Raw genomic sequence first — 22,252 nt, 5'->3', positions numbered from 1 at the left:
CAGCTGACTGTCAAAGGAGCAAAATCCCCCCTTGAACCTCGTCTCCCAAAACTTCTACCAGTCACTTTTTAAACCAACCTCAAAGACCAACTTCAATCATTTAAGGTTCCTAAAAGTTTCATTTGCTTAAGGATTGCATAAACCTGTCAGAATTACAGGATATTCGTAAAATATATATAAAAAGCATGAGCTAGTATACAGCTAATTTTGCATATCCCCTGGTTGCCCCAACGAGAGTCATCACAACTACCCTGCCTCCTATATTACATATAATGATCTCCCTCCTACAATCATCCGGAATCTGTTAGGCTACACATGTCTATCAGACTCCATTGTGTCCCTGTGTGATGCTGAGGGTATCCCCCGATGGAACTGAGCGAAGCTACCTGATCTCTCGAGACACTCAAGTTCCTACCCTCCTGTTCTGGTTGAGCCTGGTTGATACCCACTAACATCTCTCTTCTCGGCAACGTACCTCCCTTTAGGTTCAGATTTGCCTGGCTATGCGTTTGGCTCAAACCATGCTCTTTCCATGCCTGAGAATACGTCGTTTTTTTGGTCGTTGTAGAGGCTTGCCAAGTTTCTTCAGCCTGAGCTAGCTTAATCGAAGCTTCCTCTTCTATTCTGTGAATGAATTTTTCCAGGCTCTCAATGGCGGGGTCGTTCGTTAGTATAGCCTCAGAATTATCCCGACAGAAACCAAAGTCGTGGCTGTTGAAAGTTGCACGGCGTCTTAACACCGCGGGAGGGAGCAGGAAGTTATTGTTAGTTCCGGTTGTTGCATTTCCGACGAACGACAGCTGATCTGAATGACAGACACTTGGTAGGAAGTTATTCCTCGACTGTGCAAGGCCACTTGAGCCTCTCCTGTGATCGACGTAATCAAATGGTACTGTCTCCCTAGACATCAAGTCTTGCACTTCTACTTCCCCATACTCAATTGTGCCGAACTGCGGAAGGCCATAGATTTCATATCGGTCTTCGCCCTCTGTTTGACTTCGTAAGAGTTGCAAAGCGGGGGCGAGATGTGGCTCAGGTTGCGTGCTCGTTGTCTGGGTCCGTCCTGGCCTGTGTCCTTCGCCTCTTGGCAGTACAGGGTTTCAGAAAGGATACTTCAACGACCCTGAGGTATGTAAAGGTGGTTGGACTTGTGGTTCCTCGTCAAGATCAGTTTGCATGCCGACGTCTCTGCATTCATTCTTCGTGATCGCCATGGGTTGAGTTCTTCGGAAATCCGTATCAGGATTGACATTATTGTTAGAGCAGGATAATTCAAGGGACGCGGCAACATCTCTCAGCTTGGAATTTGACCTCTTCGAAAGACACGATCGCGAATCTTCGTCAAGAGGGAGGTAGGAACGTGAAAGTGAGCGTAAAGGGAACGGGCTTCCGCTACTACTGCTGCGGTGGAAACGGAGATTAGGGTGGTGAATCAGATTGCTTGCGGTCGGCATCAGACTTGAGTACCCAAGAGGTCTCTATTTCACGCTCGATGCCATCATGCTTGTCTCCGTAAGATAGCCGAGAACCGTGTGATGAAGCACACCTTTGCGTCTGGTTGTCATAAGGCATTGACCGAGGCTGAGCGTCGTGGGATTGATGACGGGTTTGTGTTTCTGAACCATAACGATTGCTGGACCGCCTTCGTGAGAAGAACGCAGAGATCTCTTCTAATTCTTTATCTTCCTTCTGGCTCTTGCTCCTCGGTTTTGAGTGTTGTGGGTCCGATCTTCCACGCGTCAAGGCTTCGGTAATATGGTAGGGCTTAGATGCCAACTCGCTTGCTGCATTTCGTCTCGTTAGAAACTTGTAACCATTGTGGAAAGAACAGCATCTTACTTCGCCTAACCATATACGCCGGAGTGTTCTCCAAGTCTTGATGATGTGGCTAGTTCTCACACTAGCCAGAATGTTTCGGAAATGGGTGCACTTTTCGTTTGCTAACCTCAGTTTTACCTCTGCTCTTGGACTCTTTGCCCCTTTGCACTATTCTTCGTGCGCTTCTTCTCTCCGATCTCTTGAACCCGGGCAGGTTTGCGGCTGACTGGCAGCTTATATTCATACTTATCCTCATGGGTCTTGTAACGTGCTCTCTTCTCGAACCGAAACTTCTCTTTCCTCAAAGGTCTCGTCTCCGACTGGACGACACTTTCTGGATAAGACGGCGATCTCCGTCTTTTCTTGTTCTTTTCCTCTAACTGAACCGGAGAGCGCACCCTCTCACTCGAATAGTCGTTGTCCAAAGTGTCTCCCGGACGGTCTGGATGAGCAGCACGTCCTGTCCTCTGCAACCAAGATTGGGTGTATGTCACCTTCGAGCGAAGCATATCTGTGTCTTCGTGTTACATCGAGAAACTAAGATATGCGAGTTAGTTTGGTGACTTGAACAACCGAATGGAGGGAGTTTGTTCCCAGGAAACGTAGAGAAAAATAGAGAGAAACTCTCGATATGGACGTGGCGTTGTCGTCAATCATGGACAGCCAGTCGCGAAAGAAGCACTGCAAAACTTATCAGAGGCCAACCAAACAACTGAAGCAACGGCGCCCATTGAGCGCAATGACACTGGTGTATCGTGAGTGATCGTTTAACAACAAGATGGCAACTAATGCCAGAAACGCACGAGATCACCGAGATGTGACTGTCAAAGGGCTCGAGGACTGATCCTGGAAGGCACGCTCCGTTGCCACTTGACCAACCCTAGGTTCATCTGCACGACGACAGAGCAAACTGCTGACTTGCACACATGCATACGAGTGGAGGAAAGCCCACTGCGAGTGGCTCTTCAAAGTTCCATGTCTCTCCGAGAGCCGGGCAATTCGGCCTGGAACGGCCCGAGCAAGCTTACCAGTCTAGATCAACCCTCAACTGCAATCACGACATTAGTCACCAGCATCAACTCTCAGTTTGATTCGATTTCAATAACAAACCCTTTCGTCAGCCGGTCCGTTCTAGGGTTCCGTAAACTAAGACAATCAGGGACCGGACGCTTATGTCATTCCCCGTCTGCACATCATCATTTGGCATCTCGACTCCCTCTCTCAGAACGCTCCGCTGGAGCCCTTCATCCTGGTACTCACATTGCTTCATGTCTGAATTTCCATGGCCCCCACTTGCTCGTTCGGTTGTCAACCGCCGGCCATGTATGCACCATTTGGAACTATCTTGGGTCTTATTTCTCTGTCTTCCAACTTTCCCAGCCGAACCGGCCTGTGACATCCCCGGTGAAGTCAACGATATGCGAGAAGATGCAGTTAAATACCTCCGGGCTATTTTCCGAGAGGCTCTCCTAGTGCTGGGCTGGAAATCATTTAAAGTGAGCCCGGGAAGTTACTGTCTGTTCGATCTCCCTTTTCAAGTCCTCATATCACTCCATACCTCCAGGTACAGGGCTAAGCGAGTGGAATGTCAATGGGGAGAATGTTCCCTTCACCTGTCCAGGGGATTGGGGACTCGAAGCGTTTGTCCTCTCCGGGCCTTAGTCTGTCAATTGTCTTTATTGAGACTCGGCATTGTCAGACCTTCCGTCATCGAGTGACTCCTTACTACCTGCGAGGTTGGAGCGGTCTATACCGAATGGTTCCTGAGCATATGCTGCCTCTTAGAGTTCCCGACTGCCGAAGGTGTTGGGCATGAGATCGTCGCCACTAGAATGGCTGCGACTGCTGTCACTGCTCGCTTCCCGTGTTGGATGCCCAAGACGAACAGGAGATCCTCAGACTCATGGACCGTGCGCTTCTTCCATCCGAACTATGCATGCTGCGGCGGCAGGGATGCACGACCACAGACTTTAGAGTGGGACCCCGCCGTTGATAGCCTGACATCATCAGCATTAACTGTATGCAGTTCCAAACTCGCGACAACATACCTCAGAACTTTGGTTATCCCTCCAACGTCTAACCGATCATTGAACTTGCTGGTTGTTGATGGCTCAGATGTTAATGAGGTTGTGTCATGGAACACGGAGCCTTGTCGGCCGATCCGGGGAAACATACATCAACATGCCAGCTTCAACCCGGGAACAGAGTCGGCCTTTTGACATTTTTCATCAGTACCAGCATAGTAGCTTTGCCAAGCATGACTATGAGATGGAAGAAGCCGAAGTTCTGAGCTCTGGAGCTCGGAAAAGACCTCTTTGTCCCCGCGCTCGGCTACCTCCCGTCTTGACAGGTACAGCGCGGCTAAAGGATGATCGACAACAGGGGTCAGGGAATCGTACAGTTCCAGAGATCGCTTCTTGCCAAAACTCAAATACTTGTCGATCCGTGTTCTCATTCTCGAATGTGTATTTCCAGTTTGCTATCAACCCTCGAGACTTCAGGCAACGCCTTGCGTCTCAAACCCCTTGTACATTTCCTTTCTGGGAAGTCATACCTTTTGCCAAAGCATACCAAAGTATGTTCGCATTTCAAGTTCATCCTGTGTAAGCGATATCCTGCCACAGACTAGATTATAAGTGCCTTTTGTGCTCGAAATATCGTACCTCCTTGACTCTTTGACGGTCTTGAGATCCGCCGGAGTCAACCTAACCGTCTTGGGACCGAATGCAACTGTAGTTAAGATATAATGTCAAAGTATTCCTGTTGTATTTATGCAGATTCGATGCCACGAAGCTCCTCTGTCCAGGATCTTCTCGTGCAACTACCCATACCAACACTTTCTACCAGGGCAAATACTTGGCTCCCGAACATCCGGTCCAAACTCAGCTGTTAACGACCAATGTTCCGAGTTTCATGTGCTTTCCGGTCAGCTTCCCGATGAGTTCGGTGTACTTGTAATGTCAGTATCTGAGCCTGATCAGCAGTAGGTTCCTGCATCGGATTGCCGAGTGTATGAGGTACAGGTTGGGTGGGACTAGAACACCATAACTCTATACTTCCCCTTGCCTGTGGACTGACGCAAGTCGCAGAAGGTGGAGCATAATTATTGTGCTTATTTTCCAGTACAGGCAAAATCATGGCCAATGCCATGGATATGTGGACAATTCTCTCAAGTCCCTGACGTGCCTACTTGAGCAAAATCTGAATCGAAACAGCGGTGTACTCTTCCGTTTGGAAAAGTAACAGATGTTCTGAGACTATTGTCATAAAATAGAAGCTTGCAGATGTACTGTCAGATGCAGTTCTGGCCTTACCATAGAAGCAGCAGTTGGCTACATGTATACGTATTATATCTCCGGACCTATAATACCTGGGCAACCCCTGGAGGTGATCTCCCAGGCTTGATCCGTGAGCACTCATCAGACTTGGCTCCTACCCTATTGGGGTCTGGGATCTGAACTTCCAAGGGCGAGCATGTGGCTAGTAATCTCGAGACTTTCCAGATTCTTTATATGTTTGCGTGGAAGTGTTCCATTCATGCGAGAGCTCCAAGGCAAAAGCTAACTGCCCTGGTGTTGAGCGGTTTCTTTGGCCTGTTTGATACTTGTCTGGGCCCAGCCATGCTGTCAGCATCATGCTCGTTGAAACGAGCACCCACTAGCAAAGACAACCATGGCCATGTGGGTAGTAAGCTGTCTGTCTAGACAAAGATCTGGCGCGCTGGTGCTGTCTCACTCGTGATCACCGTGAATTTTACGCGAGAACATGCCATGTGGGCATGTCTAGTACATACCTGGCCGTGTGAATGCTAACCTTTCCGTTATCATATATAAGCTGACTGAGGGAAGACGCTGGCTGCTTTAGTTCTCCCTTGTATCATCATACTTCATTCACCAAGAAGCCATTGTGATCGGAACATAGGCTCAGGAAAGCCTTGTCCACTAACCAGTATTGACCAGTACCACTTAAAGCTGCTGTGTTAACGCCCCCACCGTCTCCTCAATCACAATCAGTTATCCTCCTCTTCCAGTCTTGTCGTCCTGCGCCTGGGCGAACCAAGTTTCGTGCTCCTGGATTCGCTAGAGACTAGTTCCTCATCTGTGACAGCGTGGTAGCCACACCAAAGCATCCCTCTCACCCAGCCGAGTTCCTTCCTCAAACCAAACCCTTTCTGGTCCGGATATTTTACCACAGCACAAACTCCCATCAACAGAAGCTAACTGGCGCGTGACTTAAGTCTTTTCAGACTAGAAAACTTCTTCAACAATGTCAAAGCTATTCATTGGGTAAGGATATTTCCCTATCTCCATCAATGTCAGGTTAGGGGTGTTTAGAGCTGATTCCGGAACAGTGGCCTCGCATGGCACACTGAGGATGCCACACTGAAGAAAAAGTTTGAGGAGTTTGGTGTTGTGGAAGAAGCGGTATGTCACTCAACCCCTTTGGTGTTTAGTATTCCCAATAGCTCGAGCGATCTACATCTTGCTATGTCTCCTGGATTGTTAGCATCGCGGACTGGATAACTCACAAACACCAATCAACAGGTTGTCGTCAAGGATCGTGACACAGGTCGCAGCAGAGGCTTCGGTTTCGTTCGCTACACCAACGAGGCTGATGCCCAGAAGGCCATGGATGCGATGAACAATGTCGAGTGAGCACTCATCCCATCCACACAGATGCCAGATGCTTATATAAATGGAAACATACCTGCATACTGACCTTTTCCGCCCAACATCAGATTCGACGGCCGCCAGATCCGTGTCGATAAAGCCTCTGACACAGGTCCGAAGGGCGGCACTGCTGCACGCGCCTCAACGTCCCCTGCCGCAGCGACATTCAACAATACCAACCGCAGCCCTTACGCGATCCCGATGCCGGTAATTAGCAGCTCACCGATGTCTCCCATCGCGTATGGCGCGCCACAGCCGACCCCATATGGCATGCCGCCTGCGACAACTGGCATCTACCCCAACTATCCCCGCGGTTACGTGCAGCCGGGGTATCCTATTCCCGCGCAAGGTATGTAATGAAGGGAGAAAAAAAAGGAGAATTCCGATGGAGTGCTGACAAGTACTTAGCTTGGGCTACTCAGCTGTACATGTATCCCGCTCCCGCTACCCAGCAGGGCCAGCCATCTAGTCAGGAGCCTTCGGCCGGTCCTGGCCGGTACTGATACAAGGTCGGTCTCCCTTCGGGTTATAGGGAGAACTAGACCACCGTTCGTGACATTGACCATGTCATGGATGTGTCTTCCGCCGGGAGCAGCAAGGTGATGCTATTTAGGGAATTGTGAAAGAAAATGGGGGGCGGGGGGGCGGAGGAGGGGGGCGCAGAATGACCCATAACCCTTTAAAATCAAATACCTTTTGCAAGTGGCAACGCCCTCCACATGCCACGGGAACACCAGTATAGTTGGGCATCTCTTGAGTAAAGGGGTTAGGTTGATCTGGGGATGTTGGGACCCGAGATCCGCTTGGGATTCTGCAGTGGTCTGGATGATACAAAAGGCTCGCGAGTTTAAGAGAATCTGGAAAGATATAGCTGCAATAAGCATGATTGGGATTTACTTACACCTTTCTCTCTCTCTTTTCTCTCTTTTTTTCGGGGTGGGGGGGAAGGGGAGAAATGGCGTCCGACTTTGACTTCGTTTCTTTCACTTAGCACTCTCCAGGCCGGAAACCAACAGGTAGGAAAAATATTCGGTCAGAGGAAGAGCATGAGCTTGGAGGAATAGAATGGTATACTTTGGTCACAGGTGCTTTTGATCCAAATTGGTAGGCATGGAGTTATTCTGCGAAGTTCATGCACTACAACTGTCGTGCAGTAGGACACAAGATGTTCACATATGTGAGAATAGAGAATCCACGAGAGTTTTTTCTCAAAAACTTCAATATATACTAGATCTTTTGCTTCTCACTACCTTCTATTTCTCTCAGGATTCTACCTATTCTTTCTTCTCCGTTTCCTCTTCCTCGTCCACACTAGTAACTTTTCTAAACAAATGTGGCTGCTCATGATGTCTCCTCTCCTTCTCCAGCACCTTCTCCAGTCCAGCCAACACCTCAGCGGCCTTCCCTTCTTTCTCAGCAATCGCTCTCACACGGTTTGCCAGATCCGTGACATGGTCGTCTCCGCTCTCCGGGCTCAACTCATTCAGGGCACGCTCCAAGCCCCAAAGATAGTCCCTATTTAACCCGCTAGGCCCTTCACTCCGATAGATATGCTCTGCCAGCCCTTGGGGATCCTGCGGCCCAACGAACTGGTCGTTGTCGGGGGTACCGATATACACCAGCGTTTTGAATGGCTCCCGGCTCCCGTTGGGCAGCTGGGCAGAGTCGACGTCCGGGGCTGGGTAGAAGGGTGTGTAATGGATGGTATATCCGTTAATCTCGCGAATGTCGAGATACTCTTTTACCTCAGCGACCCGTTCTGGGATAATGCGGTAGGCAACTCCCCAGACTTTGTCGGGGGGTTTATCATGGTGGTCAGTTAGGCTCTCCCAGTAGGAGCGTTCGATTAGGGTGACGACGCGACCGGGGGCTTCAGGGGTGCCGCGGTGGTCTTGGCTGTTGCAGAGGGAAAAGGTTAGCAGATCTAAGGCATCGATGATTGCTAACACTCCCAAATTGACTTTGAGTTACCTTGCCTAGATGATAGGTTAGTCAACGGTATTGAGACATTGTAAAGCATAGCGAACTGGGATCGAAGTCTGAGTCACTCGGCGGGCCAAATACCAGGAATAGAGGCGCAGCAGGAACGGGAGCGCAAGAAAAAAGGAGTTTGATGTTGACATGCACGAACATACCTGCCAAAATCTCCGGACATAGCCGGTGACCCAGCCTGGAATCCTCCTATCTGTGCCCCAGTTAGCACACTGACACCACGTTCCCGCCCTGGTAGGCGATCACGCCAGTGGGTTGGGCTGAGGGAGTTGCCGCTGAGCCTGCCATACGGGAACCGGAAGTGCTCGGGCGTGACCAGGCATCCAGAGCTCAGACGTCAACATGGGTGAATGTCATCCATACCAAAATGCGGTGGCGGTTTCCAGATCAAACTCCTACACAGCCTGAGGTCAGTCATATGTATTTTTTCCAGAGCCTTGCACACTCTTACACACTTGCGTGTGTTGATACTGAGGCTTACCCATATCCGAATATCCAAAACTCGCTGCCCTGGTCTGCTAAGTTGTTGTCGACAGACATTGCTACGAGTCAAGGCTTAAACTGGGCAAAAATGGGGCAGCTCTTAGAAAGAAAGCAAGCTGCAATCTAGTGGCACTGACAAGCTGAGCGTGGCCAAGGGTTTGATCTTCTCTCTTAAGACTTAAGCGAACAGCGAAGAGCGACAAGTCAAACACTGCATATGACGTCCAGGTTGGGAGCTGAGCCCGATGTTGGCAGCCGTGCTCCGTACACCGTACACCGTACACCGTATACCGAATAGGCGATCCCGGTCCAATGGTATATATAATATATAAAGGAGATGGTGAAAACCCAATCTCATTCCGAGCCCGGGACCCCGATCACACATCCACGATAGTGGAGCCGTGGGTGGGGCCGACCGGGAGCATGCTTCGGCCCGCCCATCGCCTTATTCATCGTCCAATCTCCAACGTCGCCTTGTAGGTTTCCCCTGCTGCGTAGGAAGGCTAAACGGATCGCCGGGTACACTAAAGAGCTGGATGCTCTAAACATGCTGCATGCTTGAGGCTATGTGTTGCACGGCCACATTTTGCATGAAGAAAGGAATGGGCAGGATTTTTTTGTTAAGGACCTGCTGTGTCTCGTGTTTTGGCGTTGAGCGGTAACCATGTTGTGTCACTTGAGCGATTCCCATGAACAATCGAAACCAAGGCCTCGCTTTCGATGGCAAAGTTAAAAACAGGAAAACTTCACTTTAGAGAGGGCTGTGATGAAAAAACTTGAGAGAGATGAGACATCAAACCGTTGTGGAGCCAGCGCGGGGCTTTCTCAACAACAGTGCAATTTTACGGATGCGCGCACAGGATTCAAAGCAGGCTCGAAAAATACACCGAGAGCCTATCAAATTGACCGATCATCGCTTTATTGCTCGGTGTCTTGCTAAGTTAGGATCAGTAAGCACAATGCAAGGCGACGTAAACATTAATCTCAAGGCTAGGTACCTTGGCTGATTTGACTAAAGTCTTTCTATTGCTGGACCTTGCCCGGGTATGGTATTTTACGAAGAGGTGTCAGGCTTCCCCTAAAATACGGAGAAGCCCCGCCATCATAAAGCTCCAGAAAACTGGAAACCAAACCTGGGAGTTGATGCACAAAACCATTGAGCCCCAATGTCGCACTTGATTTAAGCTTGAAGCATACACGTTCGTCTTGCCCCCGTACGCGACGAGCATCTGACTGCTGCTGACAGTTCCCATTTGTTGTAACACCAAGCGCAGCGGGAAAGTGAAAGCCAGAAGAAGCGTTGGACACAGGGTCTTCAGTGCACCGAGAAGACCCCTCCATTGCGCCAAGCAAGGTCACCCCACTTGGGGTCCCCCTAGAGTTCAAGTTGGACTTGTCAGGCAGACACACCCTCATCAAAACGCGACCCGGGCAAGCGATAACAAGATTCTCCCCAAATCTTCACTACAACTCTCGCGCGGCTGTTCTGAATTGCGGTGACATTTCTTCTCCACTTTCAGCGATTGCCAAGGTGGTCGCCACGAGTCGTCCTGTCAGATTTTGCGGCTGAGCCTTGTTGGCGCGCGTGGCCTGGCGTTAACTTGCGTTGACTGGCGTCGCACCCAAAGAGCTTAAATACTCCCTTCTCGGAACCGTCCCTGATCCTGCGGGACCTTCAACGTCCCCCTTAAAGTCTAAACCTGACACACTCAGGAGCACCTCCCTGTCGCAGTCGCAACAAGTCGACAACTACTTACAGCAGAAGACATGGCTTATAACAGACCTTATAACCCCGACGAGCTGCCTAGGTAAGAAACACAATTTCCTAGATACAACTGCCGCGGAGCGAGAGGCCCGGTTTGTCGGCAGGCGCAGCGCTCTTGTTGCGCTAAAACACCCTGCCATCGCTGCACAACCGCTGCTCTCAGGAGAACTTGCAGGGTTGCTGACACTGTCCCCTTTAGATTCGCGGAGCCAGCTACAGTAAGCCCCGAACAACCAACTTATTATCCTACCTCCCGAGTCAGGAGACTTAACATCCTGCTTCCAGTTAAAAGAGCCCGGCCCCGGCCCCGCCCCCTCCCAGTACCATCACGCTCCCCCACCACAACCCCCTCCGGGCCCTTCACGATACGAGAATCGGCCGCCGCCGCCTCGACCTCTTGAGCATAGAGCCCAAACCTTCAGCGATCTGTACGGCGCACCGAACTACCAACAAGGCCGTCTTTCACCCCGCATGGCAGCAGCACCGCCGGATCGTGAGCGCTACGGAATGAGTCCTCCACCACAGGCTGCCCCTACGCGACCGCATCCCCAGAACCTGCCACCGACGAGCTCGCGCCCACCGCCAAGCCCCACAGAACGCGGCAGCTCTGCTGATCCAACGTTGCTGCCTCTTTTTAGAGCTGTGGACAAAGATGGTGAGTTCCAGATCAGTTCGAGTCATTGAGAATGCAAATGAGCTAATGGGAACAGGCACGGGCCAGCTCTCTGAGCGCGAGCTCTCAGCGGCGCTGGTCAACGGCGACTGGACGGCGTTCGACCCACAGACGGTGCGCATGATGATTCGCATGTTCGACAGCGACCGCAGTGGCACGATTGGCTTCGAAGAGTTCTGTGGACTCTGGTCCTTCTTGGCCTCGTGGCGCTCGCTCTTCGACCGCTTCGACGTCGACCGCTCTGGCAACATTAGCCTGGACGAGTTCCGCAACGCCCTCGTCGCCTTCCGCTACCGCCTCAGCGACCGCTTTACGGAGTTGCTGTTCCGTACCTACGACAAGCGTGGCGAGGGTGTTATGAGCTTCGATCTCTTTGTGCAAGCGTGCATCAGCCTCAAGCGCATGACTGATGTGTTTAAACGCTACGATGATGACCGTGATGGGTACATCACACTGAGTTTTGAGGATTTTTTGACTGAGATTCTGCGCCAGCTGCGGTAAAACGGTTGATAGGAATGGAGTTTGGTTTGGAGTTGGTCGAGAACCATGAGCGACGATGATTTCTTTTGGTTTGTCCAATCCAAATGAACTTGAAACATAATACCTATTTTCTTTGAGTTCATGGCATATTTGTAGCTCTTTTCCCAGTCTTTGGTTTCAGTTTTTCCTTGCGCTGTGTTTTGACGGTTTGACTTGATGCTGTGGATAGATGCGCTGGACCTCAGGTCTTCATACTATATCAATATGATACCCTGAAATTCAATCACCTCCCTTTCTTCAGAGGCTTTCCAAGTCTTTTTGAGTTCCTTCTATCTGTTCTAGACTCCCTCTATAGATAGCTTACTTGTACCAAACCATGCGTCTTTATTGCTTAGGAGATCAGCTAACTCTCAAATTCGGAGTTTGCTCTACAGATCCTGGCTCTTTCCCAACTCTAGTGACAATACTCTGCCACAAGCTATTCAATTTGGGATGGCTTCCTCCGCCCCCCATGTTTTCGGCCTGAGTCGGCCAGACCGGGCACTCGAACTCCATACCGTCTCGGTGAAGACCATGGTTAGGACCCGGCTATGCCAAGCCTGCCCGCTCCGCCTTGTGGCAGCCCCACAAGGCCAAGCCACCCGACAGCACGTTAAAGGCCCCACTCTTGGTTAGACCCACCTTGCTGCAGGCACTTTCCAAAATGCGGGGAACAACACCAAAGGGAAAGCAAGTAGGATCTGACAGAAGAGAAATGGGCACAGAAAAAGCACAAGGCATTGTTTTCTGTTCGGAAAAAGTCAACTCAAAATTTTCATAAGCGTCAATTCTCCACACAAGCAACACATTTTAACCGCCAAACCAGACCTTGTTTCAAACCGTCGTGACTGCGTTTCTGCCCATGCCGATAGCTCTTGCCCCAGCTGACGATGACGTCCAATCACATGGGCGTTTGCCATTCCCGCGCAAGCAGGGACAGGACCCCACCGCTCCGAGTCCCGGATCAGTCGCCATCCGCCTTCCTCAACCGAGTCGAAGCGAGTCAGGACGACCAGCCATCCGTGTCTTTTTACATCCCTTCTCGCTGAGCATTCGGCCAACAGCTCCATGGAGAGGTCACTGGCGCTCCGGACATATGGCGCCTATTTACAAGCTGCTTGCCCACTCGACAGCCAGGGGCATCGGATCAGGCTTTCGGATATCGTGATGGCCCTGTGCTTAGAAGCCATTCCCTTGCTGTGAAAGGCGACCTGTCCCTGCTCCTGCTGGCGCTGGTGCTGCTGCGCCGCTTGGTCTTCTGCCGCTCATGTCATGTAGTCGACCTGAGCGCACAGCAACAATCCCATCAGCAGCCAGGAACAAGTTCATAACAGATCCTGATACGCGTGCATCGACGGCGCTCACCTCCGAGGGCGTCATCCGTAGGCGTAACTCGCGAAACCTTCGCACCTACCGCAGCCGTCGATTGCTCCGGCGGCGAGTCCGGCCTGCCATTATCACTTCCAAGCAATGATGACGCTGTGGAACTGCAACCCGTTTCCCCCGCCGCTCGGCACAGTACAGCGCACACTGTATTAGACAAAAGCTCGAGCTGCTCTGCGGCACGAGCTCTAGAAGCTAGGAACTCGGTGTTGGGGTTACGTACTTGCAGACCCTAAGGGTCTTGCGATCTGGAAGCCGCGTAGTTTGTACAAATGGTCAATTGATGCCGGAGCACCCGTATGCTGCTGTATCTGCTGTTTCCTGAGTGAAACCATGGATGAACAAGACAGATTTCAAGCAGCTGGGCGGCGAGTTGTGTTAGTTTAACGAGCGCGGGACAAACTTGGGCATCGCAAGATGGACGCCGAGTCACCAGTTCCCTTGACCAGGAACATACTTGCAGCTCACCCCGCTCTCTCCCCGCTCTCCCATTCGAGCAGATCCTCATCCACTCGCACTTGCCGGTCGCCAGGCAGTCGCTGGAAGTTACCGCTGTATTGGTTGCTGGTCCTTTTCCTAGGCTGCCCAGACCGTCAGACGGCCTGCGGCCCTGGGGGCATTCACATTGCCACCGACCTGCGCTCCCGCTCTTCTAGACTTTTCTTGTTACAACCTGCAAGCGCAAGACAACAGGAGCTTGGAGCTCTCTCCTCTTGACTGCCGGTTCCCCCTGAGCACCCAGTCTCCGGAGCTTCAAATCATAGCACAAAAAGATAAGTGCAACGGCTGCTTTTATATTGCCTTTCGTCCCTCCCGGCATCTCCAATTGGAGCGCTGAGTTTCGATCCCGCTTCCACTACTGTCTCATTTATCGACTGGTCAACTCATCGCCATCTTTCCCCGCTCGCGAACCCGACCGCTCGACCAGCCCTTTGCCAGAGAAGTCATCTTCGCGTGATGGGGTTTGAATCAGCACAAACCGCAAAGATGCCGCCGCGGTCAAACCTCACTACGTCTTTCCCAACTACGGATGCCAACAACGAGGTTGTCTGTCCGCTGCGCAATCAAGATGGCTCCAGCTGCCGCAAGCGCTGCATTGGCGTAAGTGACTGTTTGCCCATTCTTCGATACCAGTGTCTTGATATTGCTGTCGCCACCCGATTTCGCCTTTGCACAGCTGTGCGCAGTGCCACAAGCCAGATGCATGAATGGCGAGGCTAATGAGACGTAAACTTTAGGAGAAGCGGTATCGTTCCATGCAGGAGCATATCCGTCGCGCACATCCCGATCATTATATTCCCAAGTTGCCAGCGACGGAAGAAAGTTTCCTGCTTATGATAAGCACGCCGCCGAATGAGAGGCCACATCTTCAACAACAACAACAACAACAACAACAGCAGCAGCAGCAGCAGCCTGGCCAGCAGCAATCGAATCAGTCGAAGGGTATTGCTCAGGGGTATCGGCGTGATGAGCCTAGTGCACCAGTGACTCCTCGCCGGGTCGACGACTATGCAAGTAGCACGATGCCTGCTGCTGCCGCCCTCGCGCAACTTCACAATCATAAGGGTGATCGCGGGTGGGAGTCGGATGCTGTAAGTCAGAGATCTTCGCTTTGCTGTGTATGGGAGAATTCTCGTAATGACTAACATGTACAACGTATAGGATTGGTATTCTGATACCGAAGGGACGAGGCGGCCAAGATCGTCCGTCGAACTCCCTCCTCTTCAGTTCAAGAGCAGCGATGTGACAAGCGTACCACTACCGAGTCTTGAGGCTAGCAGACAGCGCGGGCTGTTACCGTCGATCATGACGCAGTCGCCGCCCGGTCGCTCGTCTACGTTGCCGCCTCTTCCCCGGTCGCTAGGGACCAGGCCAAGAAGACAGTCTATAACTAAGAGGGGCCATCACAGGAAAAAGTCCCGAGCCCCCGGACCCAGCTCAGAATGGCTTCGTCGTATCCAAAATGACAACAGCCATGACATGCTGCGGCCAGGCTCCTATGACAGAAAAGCACTCTCGGCTGAGCCATCGGCCGACTACGGTAAGAGATGGGAGGATCTGATCGACGCGGCGGCTTCGGCAACGGAAGACATAGATGAGGACAGAACTCCAGTGAGCAGCAAGTTCCCTTCGATGGTCGACCCGCGCCTGACAAGCCAGGTCCCGCAATCTCCTATATCCATCCCGCGGGCCTCCCTGCCGCCCTTTTCCCAGAATTTCACCAGCTATCAGGCATCCCCCTTGCACCAGGCACTCACGCCGCCTCCGTATAACCCTGATGCCCCCGAGCCGTTCCCGTCGGTCGAGAGTGGCGAAAGCGGAGATAACTTCCATCTAGAGTCTCGCGTCCTGTCGGACTCGTCGCCGAGCTATTCGTCACAGAACACTCAGATTTATTGCGCTGCCTGCCAGGGCATTTCGCTGCTGAGGGAGTCGTATGCCTGCACCGAGTGCATCTGTGGTCTGTGCCAGGCCTGTGTCGATGTCCTGATGGGCGAGCAGGGCGCCAGAAGGAAGTGCCCGCGCTGCGCTACCATTGGGGGACGATTCAAGCCTTTCCAGTTGGATATCCGGTAGTTGCCTGAGTGTGATTTAGCCGGGAGCGGGATATGTTGTTTATCTTTCTTGTTTTCCTTCTTTTTCACCCTTTTTTTTCTTTTTTACTCTTTTGATTATCTTGATTTGCAAGATGGTTTCGACATTCACTTCTTGAGTAGTAGCTTCTCGACATATACTTCAATCACTTCGTTAATTCTGGCAGCATGCTAGAGTGGTAACACGGAAGCTGAGATACGACCGCACACACACACACCAACATGGGCTTCAAACGAACAGTACATCAAGGCGCACAACATGACATGATCGAATCTCGCTTCTCCTCTTTCCTTTATCTGAATTACTTATGACATCATCCATTATCAGAATGGAAAGGAAACGGTCTTTTTGCATCCACGGTTTCTGGCGTACTCGGCTGGGCTTCTCCTCTTTGGAATCTGGTTGTTAAGGGGCTTACAGGCCGGAAGGGCGTTGATACGTCGGCGGGATGCTTTACGACTTTTGGATCCTGCTAAGTAAATTGGTTCCGGTTGGTTTAATTCGTTTCAAAGGCTCTTCCAACAGTTTATATAAGGGGCAGACACGTTTAGGGTGTTTACCTCATTTACTTTCCTTTATGAAACCTTCCTCGCAGCTTATGGAACCAAGGCTTTGGTGGAGAGCCATCAGGATGTTTTATTTCGTGATGGCAGGCCTGGCTTGGGGTGCTCAACACTGCCCCAACTCTCCTATCCTATTGTCTTGGTTAAAGTAGCTGAGAGGTTTTCCCGAGAGATTTTTTTTTTCGCATTTGGTTTAGACTCTCAGATTTATTCCGCAACGAATAGCGTAGGTTTTGGATGCCAGGTTGAATGAAACCAAGATGCTTTTCTAGCTTGAGTGTCAGCAGATCTTATGTAGTGAAGATGGGGCTTGGGTCGCAGCCTGCCTACCTTGGATGAAATAAGTGCCGCTTGTCGGTATGTGTGTGAAATACCTTACCAGCTGGCTTTTCATCTCATGTGAAGTTGAGCATGAAAGAGATTTTGGATGCTATGGCTTTGGAGAATGTGAGTTCATGGGTACGTTTGGTGAGCTTGGCATGACCACCAGAGCTATTTCTTATCACCAACAGCTGGGATCTGATTTTGAATCCAACAATCAGCGATATAGGTGTGGAGTTTGTGAAGATACAAAGCTATCTACTCCCTGCGCTAGTGTAGAGTAGAGCATGGTAACGAATATAAGGAACCCAACATCCAATTGGCAAGGCTTCTCTGCATATTCAACATGCAATGTTGTGATGCGATCATGCAGCAATAGCATATTGTTTCTAGATAATCTTAATTCTGCTTCTTGGATTGTGTGGGTGGTGTACAGCCTTGTCAAGAACCATCATATTTTGTCAAAACTCAGGGGCAGATGGCATGACTCCTTGAGCCAAGCTTGCGGGACAGGTCTGGAGCTGTCGACTTGCTGTGATACAACCCAAGCCTGAACCGATGGCAAGTACTCAAACTCTAAGCTTAGGTGCTTCCTCATCTGTATAATATCCCTAGTCTTCACTTCAGGATTGAAAGAATCGCTGTGAAGTGGGATGCTGGGCGCGTTTTTGAGAAGTAGTTGCAAAGCTTTGACCTGATCGCCAAGACCAGAAGTCCTTGGAGACAGATTGTTGTGCACAAATCACAAAAGTTGCAGCACTCCATCGTTCCCTCTCGTCTTCGTTAGCCCCAGGGATTCACGCACAGGCCACACTAGCTCCGTGAAAGCTTGCTAAGCTGTTTCATCTTACCCCTGGTTCTCTTTATACGAACTGAGAGTACTCGATCTGAAGCTCAGAAGTCAAACTCAAAGCTACACATAAAAAAAGGGAATTAGCCGCCTCCCAGGCGCTTGTATTCAGAGGTTAACGTCGTTCTGGTAGCTCTGGTGAACATAAAAGATGCTTAATTTTCCAATCCGTAGCGCGGACCACCTTTTTGGGGAAAAGCTTGCTGATGACGCTGCAATATGGATGAATAGTCCATGCACAACGCTCCAATCGGGAGGCCGCGCAACACGTCAGCAATTCCTTCTCCTCCCAGGGCTGAGTCAACCACAGCTCCGCGCGCCAAGGAGAAGGGATGCGGGAGCCTTGTCGCGAAGGGTTGCAACGGGCAGGGCACCACGCTGGCGGTGCGCTTTTGTCTTGTCTCTTCCTTGGCCTCCGGGCGATTTTACCTTACCGAGCTCGCCCGCCCGCGATCCGATGCAAGAGCCCTCCATCCCACTCGGTCGTACGGCTGTAATGAAAATAAATGGAAAGAAAGCTTTTCGATTGCGGAACGGAACAGAAAAACAATCTGTCCAAGATGTGGGGAATGTAGCAACGACAGCGCCGAGGACAGAACCCTAGGGAACACAGGCTTTCTTGTATGGGGCCTACCCACTTGGCCAGTCGACTGCCTGCAAGGGCATACGCTAGCGAGTTGTCAGCTGAAAAATTGCAGGGTCTGTTTCTGCAATCGGGTTACAGTGATTAGTCGCGCCATCGTGTGGATGGGTGTGTGGTTTACTTTATTAGCTATGATCCGAGCCTGTGGCGTGCTCCTGTCGCCAGCCGCGCGGTGCATTCTCCCTATATCTCACGCAAGAGAACCCGATTTTCCCTTAAGAAAGGGATGGCCATTCTTTTCAAATTCCTTGTCTCGATGGTGGTTTGACCTTTACACCTACAGCTCACAGACAAGATCGTCACTCATTAGCACAACGCATTCCCCCTTACCGTTAGCTTGCCCTCACGAAGTTTCCTAGAACCCTGTCTGTTTTCGAGTGGCACGCGGCTTTAAGCTGCCCAACCTGTGTGACAACGCAGTGTTACTTGGGTTTTGATCTCTCAGTCATCCTGGTAAGAACAATCGTTGTCCCCTTGGAGATTGCTGGTTCGTGAGATCCGTGGGTCCTGTGCATGCAGCCATCCGGCACAGTCAGAGTTAAGGTTAGAAGAAAAGCGGCATGTGTGGATAAGAGCTTTCATGGAAGCCTTCTCGTCATTCGTTACACACCTTCGTATTTCGAAGCGCGATCTGGCTGACAAGAGTTAAGTAGACCACATAGTGGATCAGAGCTTAATCCCAGCCGAAAGGTCTTCAAAAACATAACACATCTGGACAGAAATAATTCGACACTCCTATAGAGTATCATGCCTCAGTCATTTACCACTTGAAGTCTCTCGTTATCAGTAAAGCCGAAGTTCATAGTGATCATCCACCGTTTCGCTAGTCTTGGTCGACAAAATGGCCGACAAAACTTTCTTTATATCGTGGGAACTATGGCAGAAGATGACCTTTGTACGACTAAGCACCCCACTTTATCGAGACTTTTGACCGAACTTCCGGAGCTGTTTTGCTGACACCGTGCTCCAGGTGCTGGCGGGAGCCATTGTGGTCGTCTTCATCGTGGGATTAATAAAGTCGTGGTGGACAGGGCGGATGATGAAGAAACAAGAGAAGCTGGACGCCGAGAAGAGGGCCCGGTCTGAAGAATTGAGAAAGTCAGGAATATCTACAAAGCGCGGCCATGACGTTCCATTTGGTGTTCGAGCCCTCCAAAGTGGCATTGAAGTCGAAGGGATTTGGATTTGCGACCCGAAGAGCGAGTCTTCCAGCAACCTTCTCGCCGGTATGGAGTCTGATTCTCAGAGGAATGGAGGGCAACGGTACTCCGATTATGACGACGGAAAGATGCCTTCCGCCAAAGCCGCTCACTCTCCCAACGGCTCGATCTCTCAGAGACCCGCCGACGCCGCGTCCATTCATAGTGGCCGTTCCATCCCCCTGCACACGTTCAGCCCTAGACGACCAGCCTCGAGACCATCCTCATCACGTTCGGCTGTCGCTCCCGACGTCAACGAGGACACTTTACGCAGGCTGGAAGGCCGCTCCACACCTGTGGCATCTTCGCTACGCAACCTCTCGCATGGCAGCACCGGCTCTGTCTCTGGAGACACTGTCGCCCAGAGCGATTCACAAACGAATGGAAGCAACCTGCTTGATGTTCCTCGCCGGAGCCCACAGGGCAGTGTGAGGTCTCTGCAGCAGAAGCAGTCTCAGAGTGACTTGCCTGCCCCAAATCCGACGTTTGGGCCTGGAGAATTGCATTATAACCGGGGTTCTGGATCCAATTGTCATGCTTAGTTGGTGATCGGTTTGAAAGATCTCAGGTTGCTGCGAGACGTGAAGCATGGGTAATACGGTGACTTGAGCGTTGTTGGAAACCGGGGTATGTTAAGTTTACGATTCATTTCTGTATAGATCTGTGTCGATGATTTCTGCCGTAAAATGGTCGTGTATATTGGTTCGTAGACTGCAACTCACAATCATAATGAAGAGAGTCGAGAGGAGGGATAGTGGAGAGACGAGTGCGCAGTGAAGGTGGGAATGGCGTGGCGAATGTGCTGTTAACTAATATGTACTTTCAAAGTTGGGTCCAGGAAGGTCAAATAAGTAAAATATTAGCAACAGAAGCCGGGTTCATGAAATGTTTGAGTCTTGAATCATCATTTAAGCACTTCCACGACAACTCGAAATGAGATGGTAGAGTGAGCGAGCCCGGGGCTTCTATAAAATACGAGAGGGTTACGCTGTTACATACGGCATGTTATGTTACGCAGACAGATCACGTATTTATTGTATCGTACATAAGGCTGTAATGCCAAGCCTTACAAACCCAAGTTGTGGATCTGTTGCCTGATTGCCATGATCGTTGGCGCGCTGGTCACGGGTTCGCGCGTCATCGCACCTCGCCAAAACGCGTCCGCTGCCTGACGGATTTTAAACTCTGTCAACATACCAACTGCGACACCCAGTTTCTTCCCTTGCCTGCCTTTTGCCACGACATCCCGTCTAACAGAAGTCAACGTTTATCCATAATTATAACCATGGCCAACTCCGAGAACGAGGAGTATGAGGAGACGAATAATGTTGAAGAAAGCGGGACAGCCGTCCCTGGCGCTCCTACCCCGCTGAGCGCTCTTGAAGTGAGTAAACGGACTCTACCAGTCGTTGAGACGTTTGTGGAGCGAGATGATTTGCTGATGCGTAATGTCAACTCGACAGGGAGTTGGCGGTATCACAAAACGAGACATCCAGCTCATCACTCAAGGGGGGTATTATACTGTCGAATCGGTCGCGTACACTCCCCAGAGAGTGCTTGAGCAGATTCCTGGTATCTCATCAGCCAAGGCAGGTCGCATTCTTGCAGAAGCCTCCAAGCTTGTCCCAATGGGCTTCACCACGGCTACGGAAATGCACCAACGCCGAAGCGAGCTCATCTGTATCACAACTGGCTCCAAGAATCTCGACAACCTCCTTGCTGGTGGCATCGAGACCGGCAGTGTGACCGAGATCTTCGGCGAGTTCAGAACTGGCAAGTCCCAAATCTGCCATACACTCGCCGTAACATGTCAGCTACCGTTCGAGATGGGCGGTGGTGAGGGTAAATGCTTGTACATTGATACAGAAGGTACCTTTCGCCCTGTCCGTCTCCTCGCCGTCGCAAATCGGTACGGCCTCTCTGGCGAAGAGGTCCTCGACAATGTGGCCTATGCCCGAGCATATAACTGCGATCATCAGCTGCAGCTGCTCAACCAGGCGGCAGCCATGATGTGCGAGACACGATTCAGCCTCGTGATCGTTGACTCGGCTACAGCGTTGTACCGGACAGATTTTGTCGGGCGTGGCGAGCTGAGTTCGCGGCAAACTCATCTTGCCAAGTTCATGCGTACTCTCCAGCGTCTTGCTGACGAATTTGGTGTTGCGGTTGTTATCACCAATCAGGTCGTCTCTCAGGTTGATGGTGGTCCGGCGTCCATGTTCAATCCAGACCCTAAAAAGCCCATTGGTGGCAACATCATTGCACATGCTAGCACAACACGGATCAGCCTGAAAAAGGGCCGCGGCGAGACAAGAATTGCCAAGATCTATGACAGTCCTTGCCTCCCGGAGAGCGATTGTTTGTTTGCCATCAATGAGGATGGCATCGGGGACCCGAACCCGAAGGATCTGGAGAAGTTCAAGGACTGAGGATATGATGTGTCGGTATGGGTGGCAGCAGTTGCTCTGGATGTAGATGGCATGAATCATGGCACGCATGGCGTAGGTATGGCTTTGGAATGGGACTCTAGACTCTGGGAATGTACATTTTGGCTGGGGGGAGTTTGAGACTTTGCGCTGGGACACGCATATGGCATCTACCTAACCGATAAAATAGCTGTTTATGACAAAGGCACCGAATAATTAGCTTGATAAATGTGATTTCAAATTAAGTCGATGTGAGCAGGTCTGCTTCTTTTCAATCTTTGATGTGCTGGTAGGAGAGCATTTTGAGGCTTCGATGAGCTCTCAAACCTGTGCCTGAGGTAAACCGCCCTGT

At 51.0% G+C, this 22,252-nt stretch overlaps 6 protein-coding genes across 6 annotated transcripts; 5 read left to right on the top strand and 1 right to left on the bottom strand.

Moving 5' to 3' along the window:
* Positions 1 to 6,084: 6,084 nt before the first annotated feature.
* On the top strand, positions 6,085 to 6,991 carry CTHT_0009820 (uncharacterized protein; the record flags this gene model as incomplete). The annotated part of the gene is made up of 5 exons (XM_006691442.1): positions 6,085 to 6,104; positions 6,170 to 6,242; positions 6,363 to 6,469; positions 6,557 to 6,837; positions 6,897 to 6,991. The coding sequence occupies 5 exons, from the start codon at positions 6,085 to 6,087 to the stop codon at positions 6,989 to 6,991; spliced, it is 576 nt and encodes a 191-aa protein (XP_006691505.1).
* Positions 6,992 to 7,762: 771 nt separating this feature from the next.
* Positions 7,763 to 9,020, bottom strand: CTHT_0009810 (cation transport regulator-like protein; the record flags this gene model as incomplete). Its single annotated transcript, XM_006691441.1, has 5 exons — positions 7,763 to 8,384; positions 8,460 to 8,464; positions 8,624 to 8,673; positions 8,844 to 8,875; positions 8,962 to 9,020. The coding sequence occupies 5 exons, from the start codon at positions 9,018 to 9,020 to the stop codon at positions 7,763 to 7,765; spliced, it is 768 nt and encodes a 255-aa protein (XP_006691504.1).
* Positions 9,021 to 10,730: 1,710 nt separating this feature from the next.
* Positions 10,731 to 11,902, top strand: CTHT_0009800 (putative calcium ion binding protein; the record flags this gene model as incomplete). The annotated part of the gene is made up of 4 exons (XM_006691440.1): positions 10,731 to 10,771; positions 10,928 to 10,946; positions 11,014 to 11,383; positions 11,439 to 11,902. The coding sequence occupies 4 exons, from the start codon at positions 10,731 to 10,733 to the stop codon at positions 11,900 to 11,902; spliced, it is 894 nt and encodes a 297-aa protein (XP_006691503.1).
* Positions 11,903 to 14,290: 2,388 nt separating this feature from the next.
* On the top strand, positions 14,291 to 15,880 carry CTHT_0009790 (uncharacterized protein; the record flags this gene model as incomplete). The annotated part of the gene is made up of 3 exons (XM_006691439.1): positions 14,291 to 14,404; positions 14,542 to 14,895; positions 14,966 to 15,880. 3 exons carry the CDS (start codon positions 14,291 to 14,293, stop codon positions 15,878 to 15,880), a joined length of 1,383 nt encoding a protein of 460 aa, XP_006691502.1.
* Positions 15,881 to 19,116: 3,236 nt separating this feature from the next.
* On the top strand, positions 19,117 to 20,016 carry CTHT_0009780 (uncharacterized protein; the record flags this gene model as incomplete). The annotated part of the gene is made up of 2 exons (XM_006691438.1): positions 19,117 to 19,170; positions 19,246 to 20,016. 2 exons carry the CDS (start codon positions 19,117 to 19,119, stop codon positions 20,014 to 20,016), a joined length of 825 nt encoding a protein of 274 aa, XP_006691501.1.
* A 743-nt stretch (positions 20,017 to 20,759) lies between these two features.
* CTHT_0009770 (uncharacterized protein) lies at positions 20,760 to 21,903 on the top strand (the record flags this gene model as incomplete). Its single annotated transcript, XM_006691437.1, has 2 exons — positions 20,760 to 20,858; positions 20,938 to 21,903. 2 exons carry the CDS (start codon positions 20,760 to 20,762, stop codon positions 21,901 to 21,903), a joined length of 1,065 nt encoding a protein of 354 aa, XP_006691500.1.
* Positions 21,904 to 22,252: the final 349 nt, after the last annotated feature.

The sequence above is a fragment of the Thermochaetoides thermophila genome, assembly GCF_000221225.1.
Source record: "Thermochaetoides thermophila DSM 1495 unplaced genomic scaffold scf7180000011812, whole genome shotgun sequence".
Lineage (NCBI taxonomy): Eukaryota > Fungi > Ascomycota > Sordariomycetes > Sordariales > Chaetomiaceae > Thermochaetoides > Thermochaetoides thermophila.
Note: the sequence above shows the minus strand (reverse complement) of the source record. Positions and strands in the feature narration are given on the sequence as shown.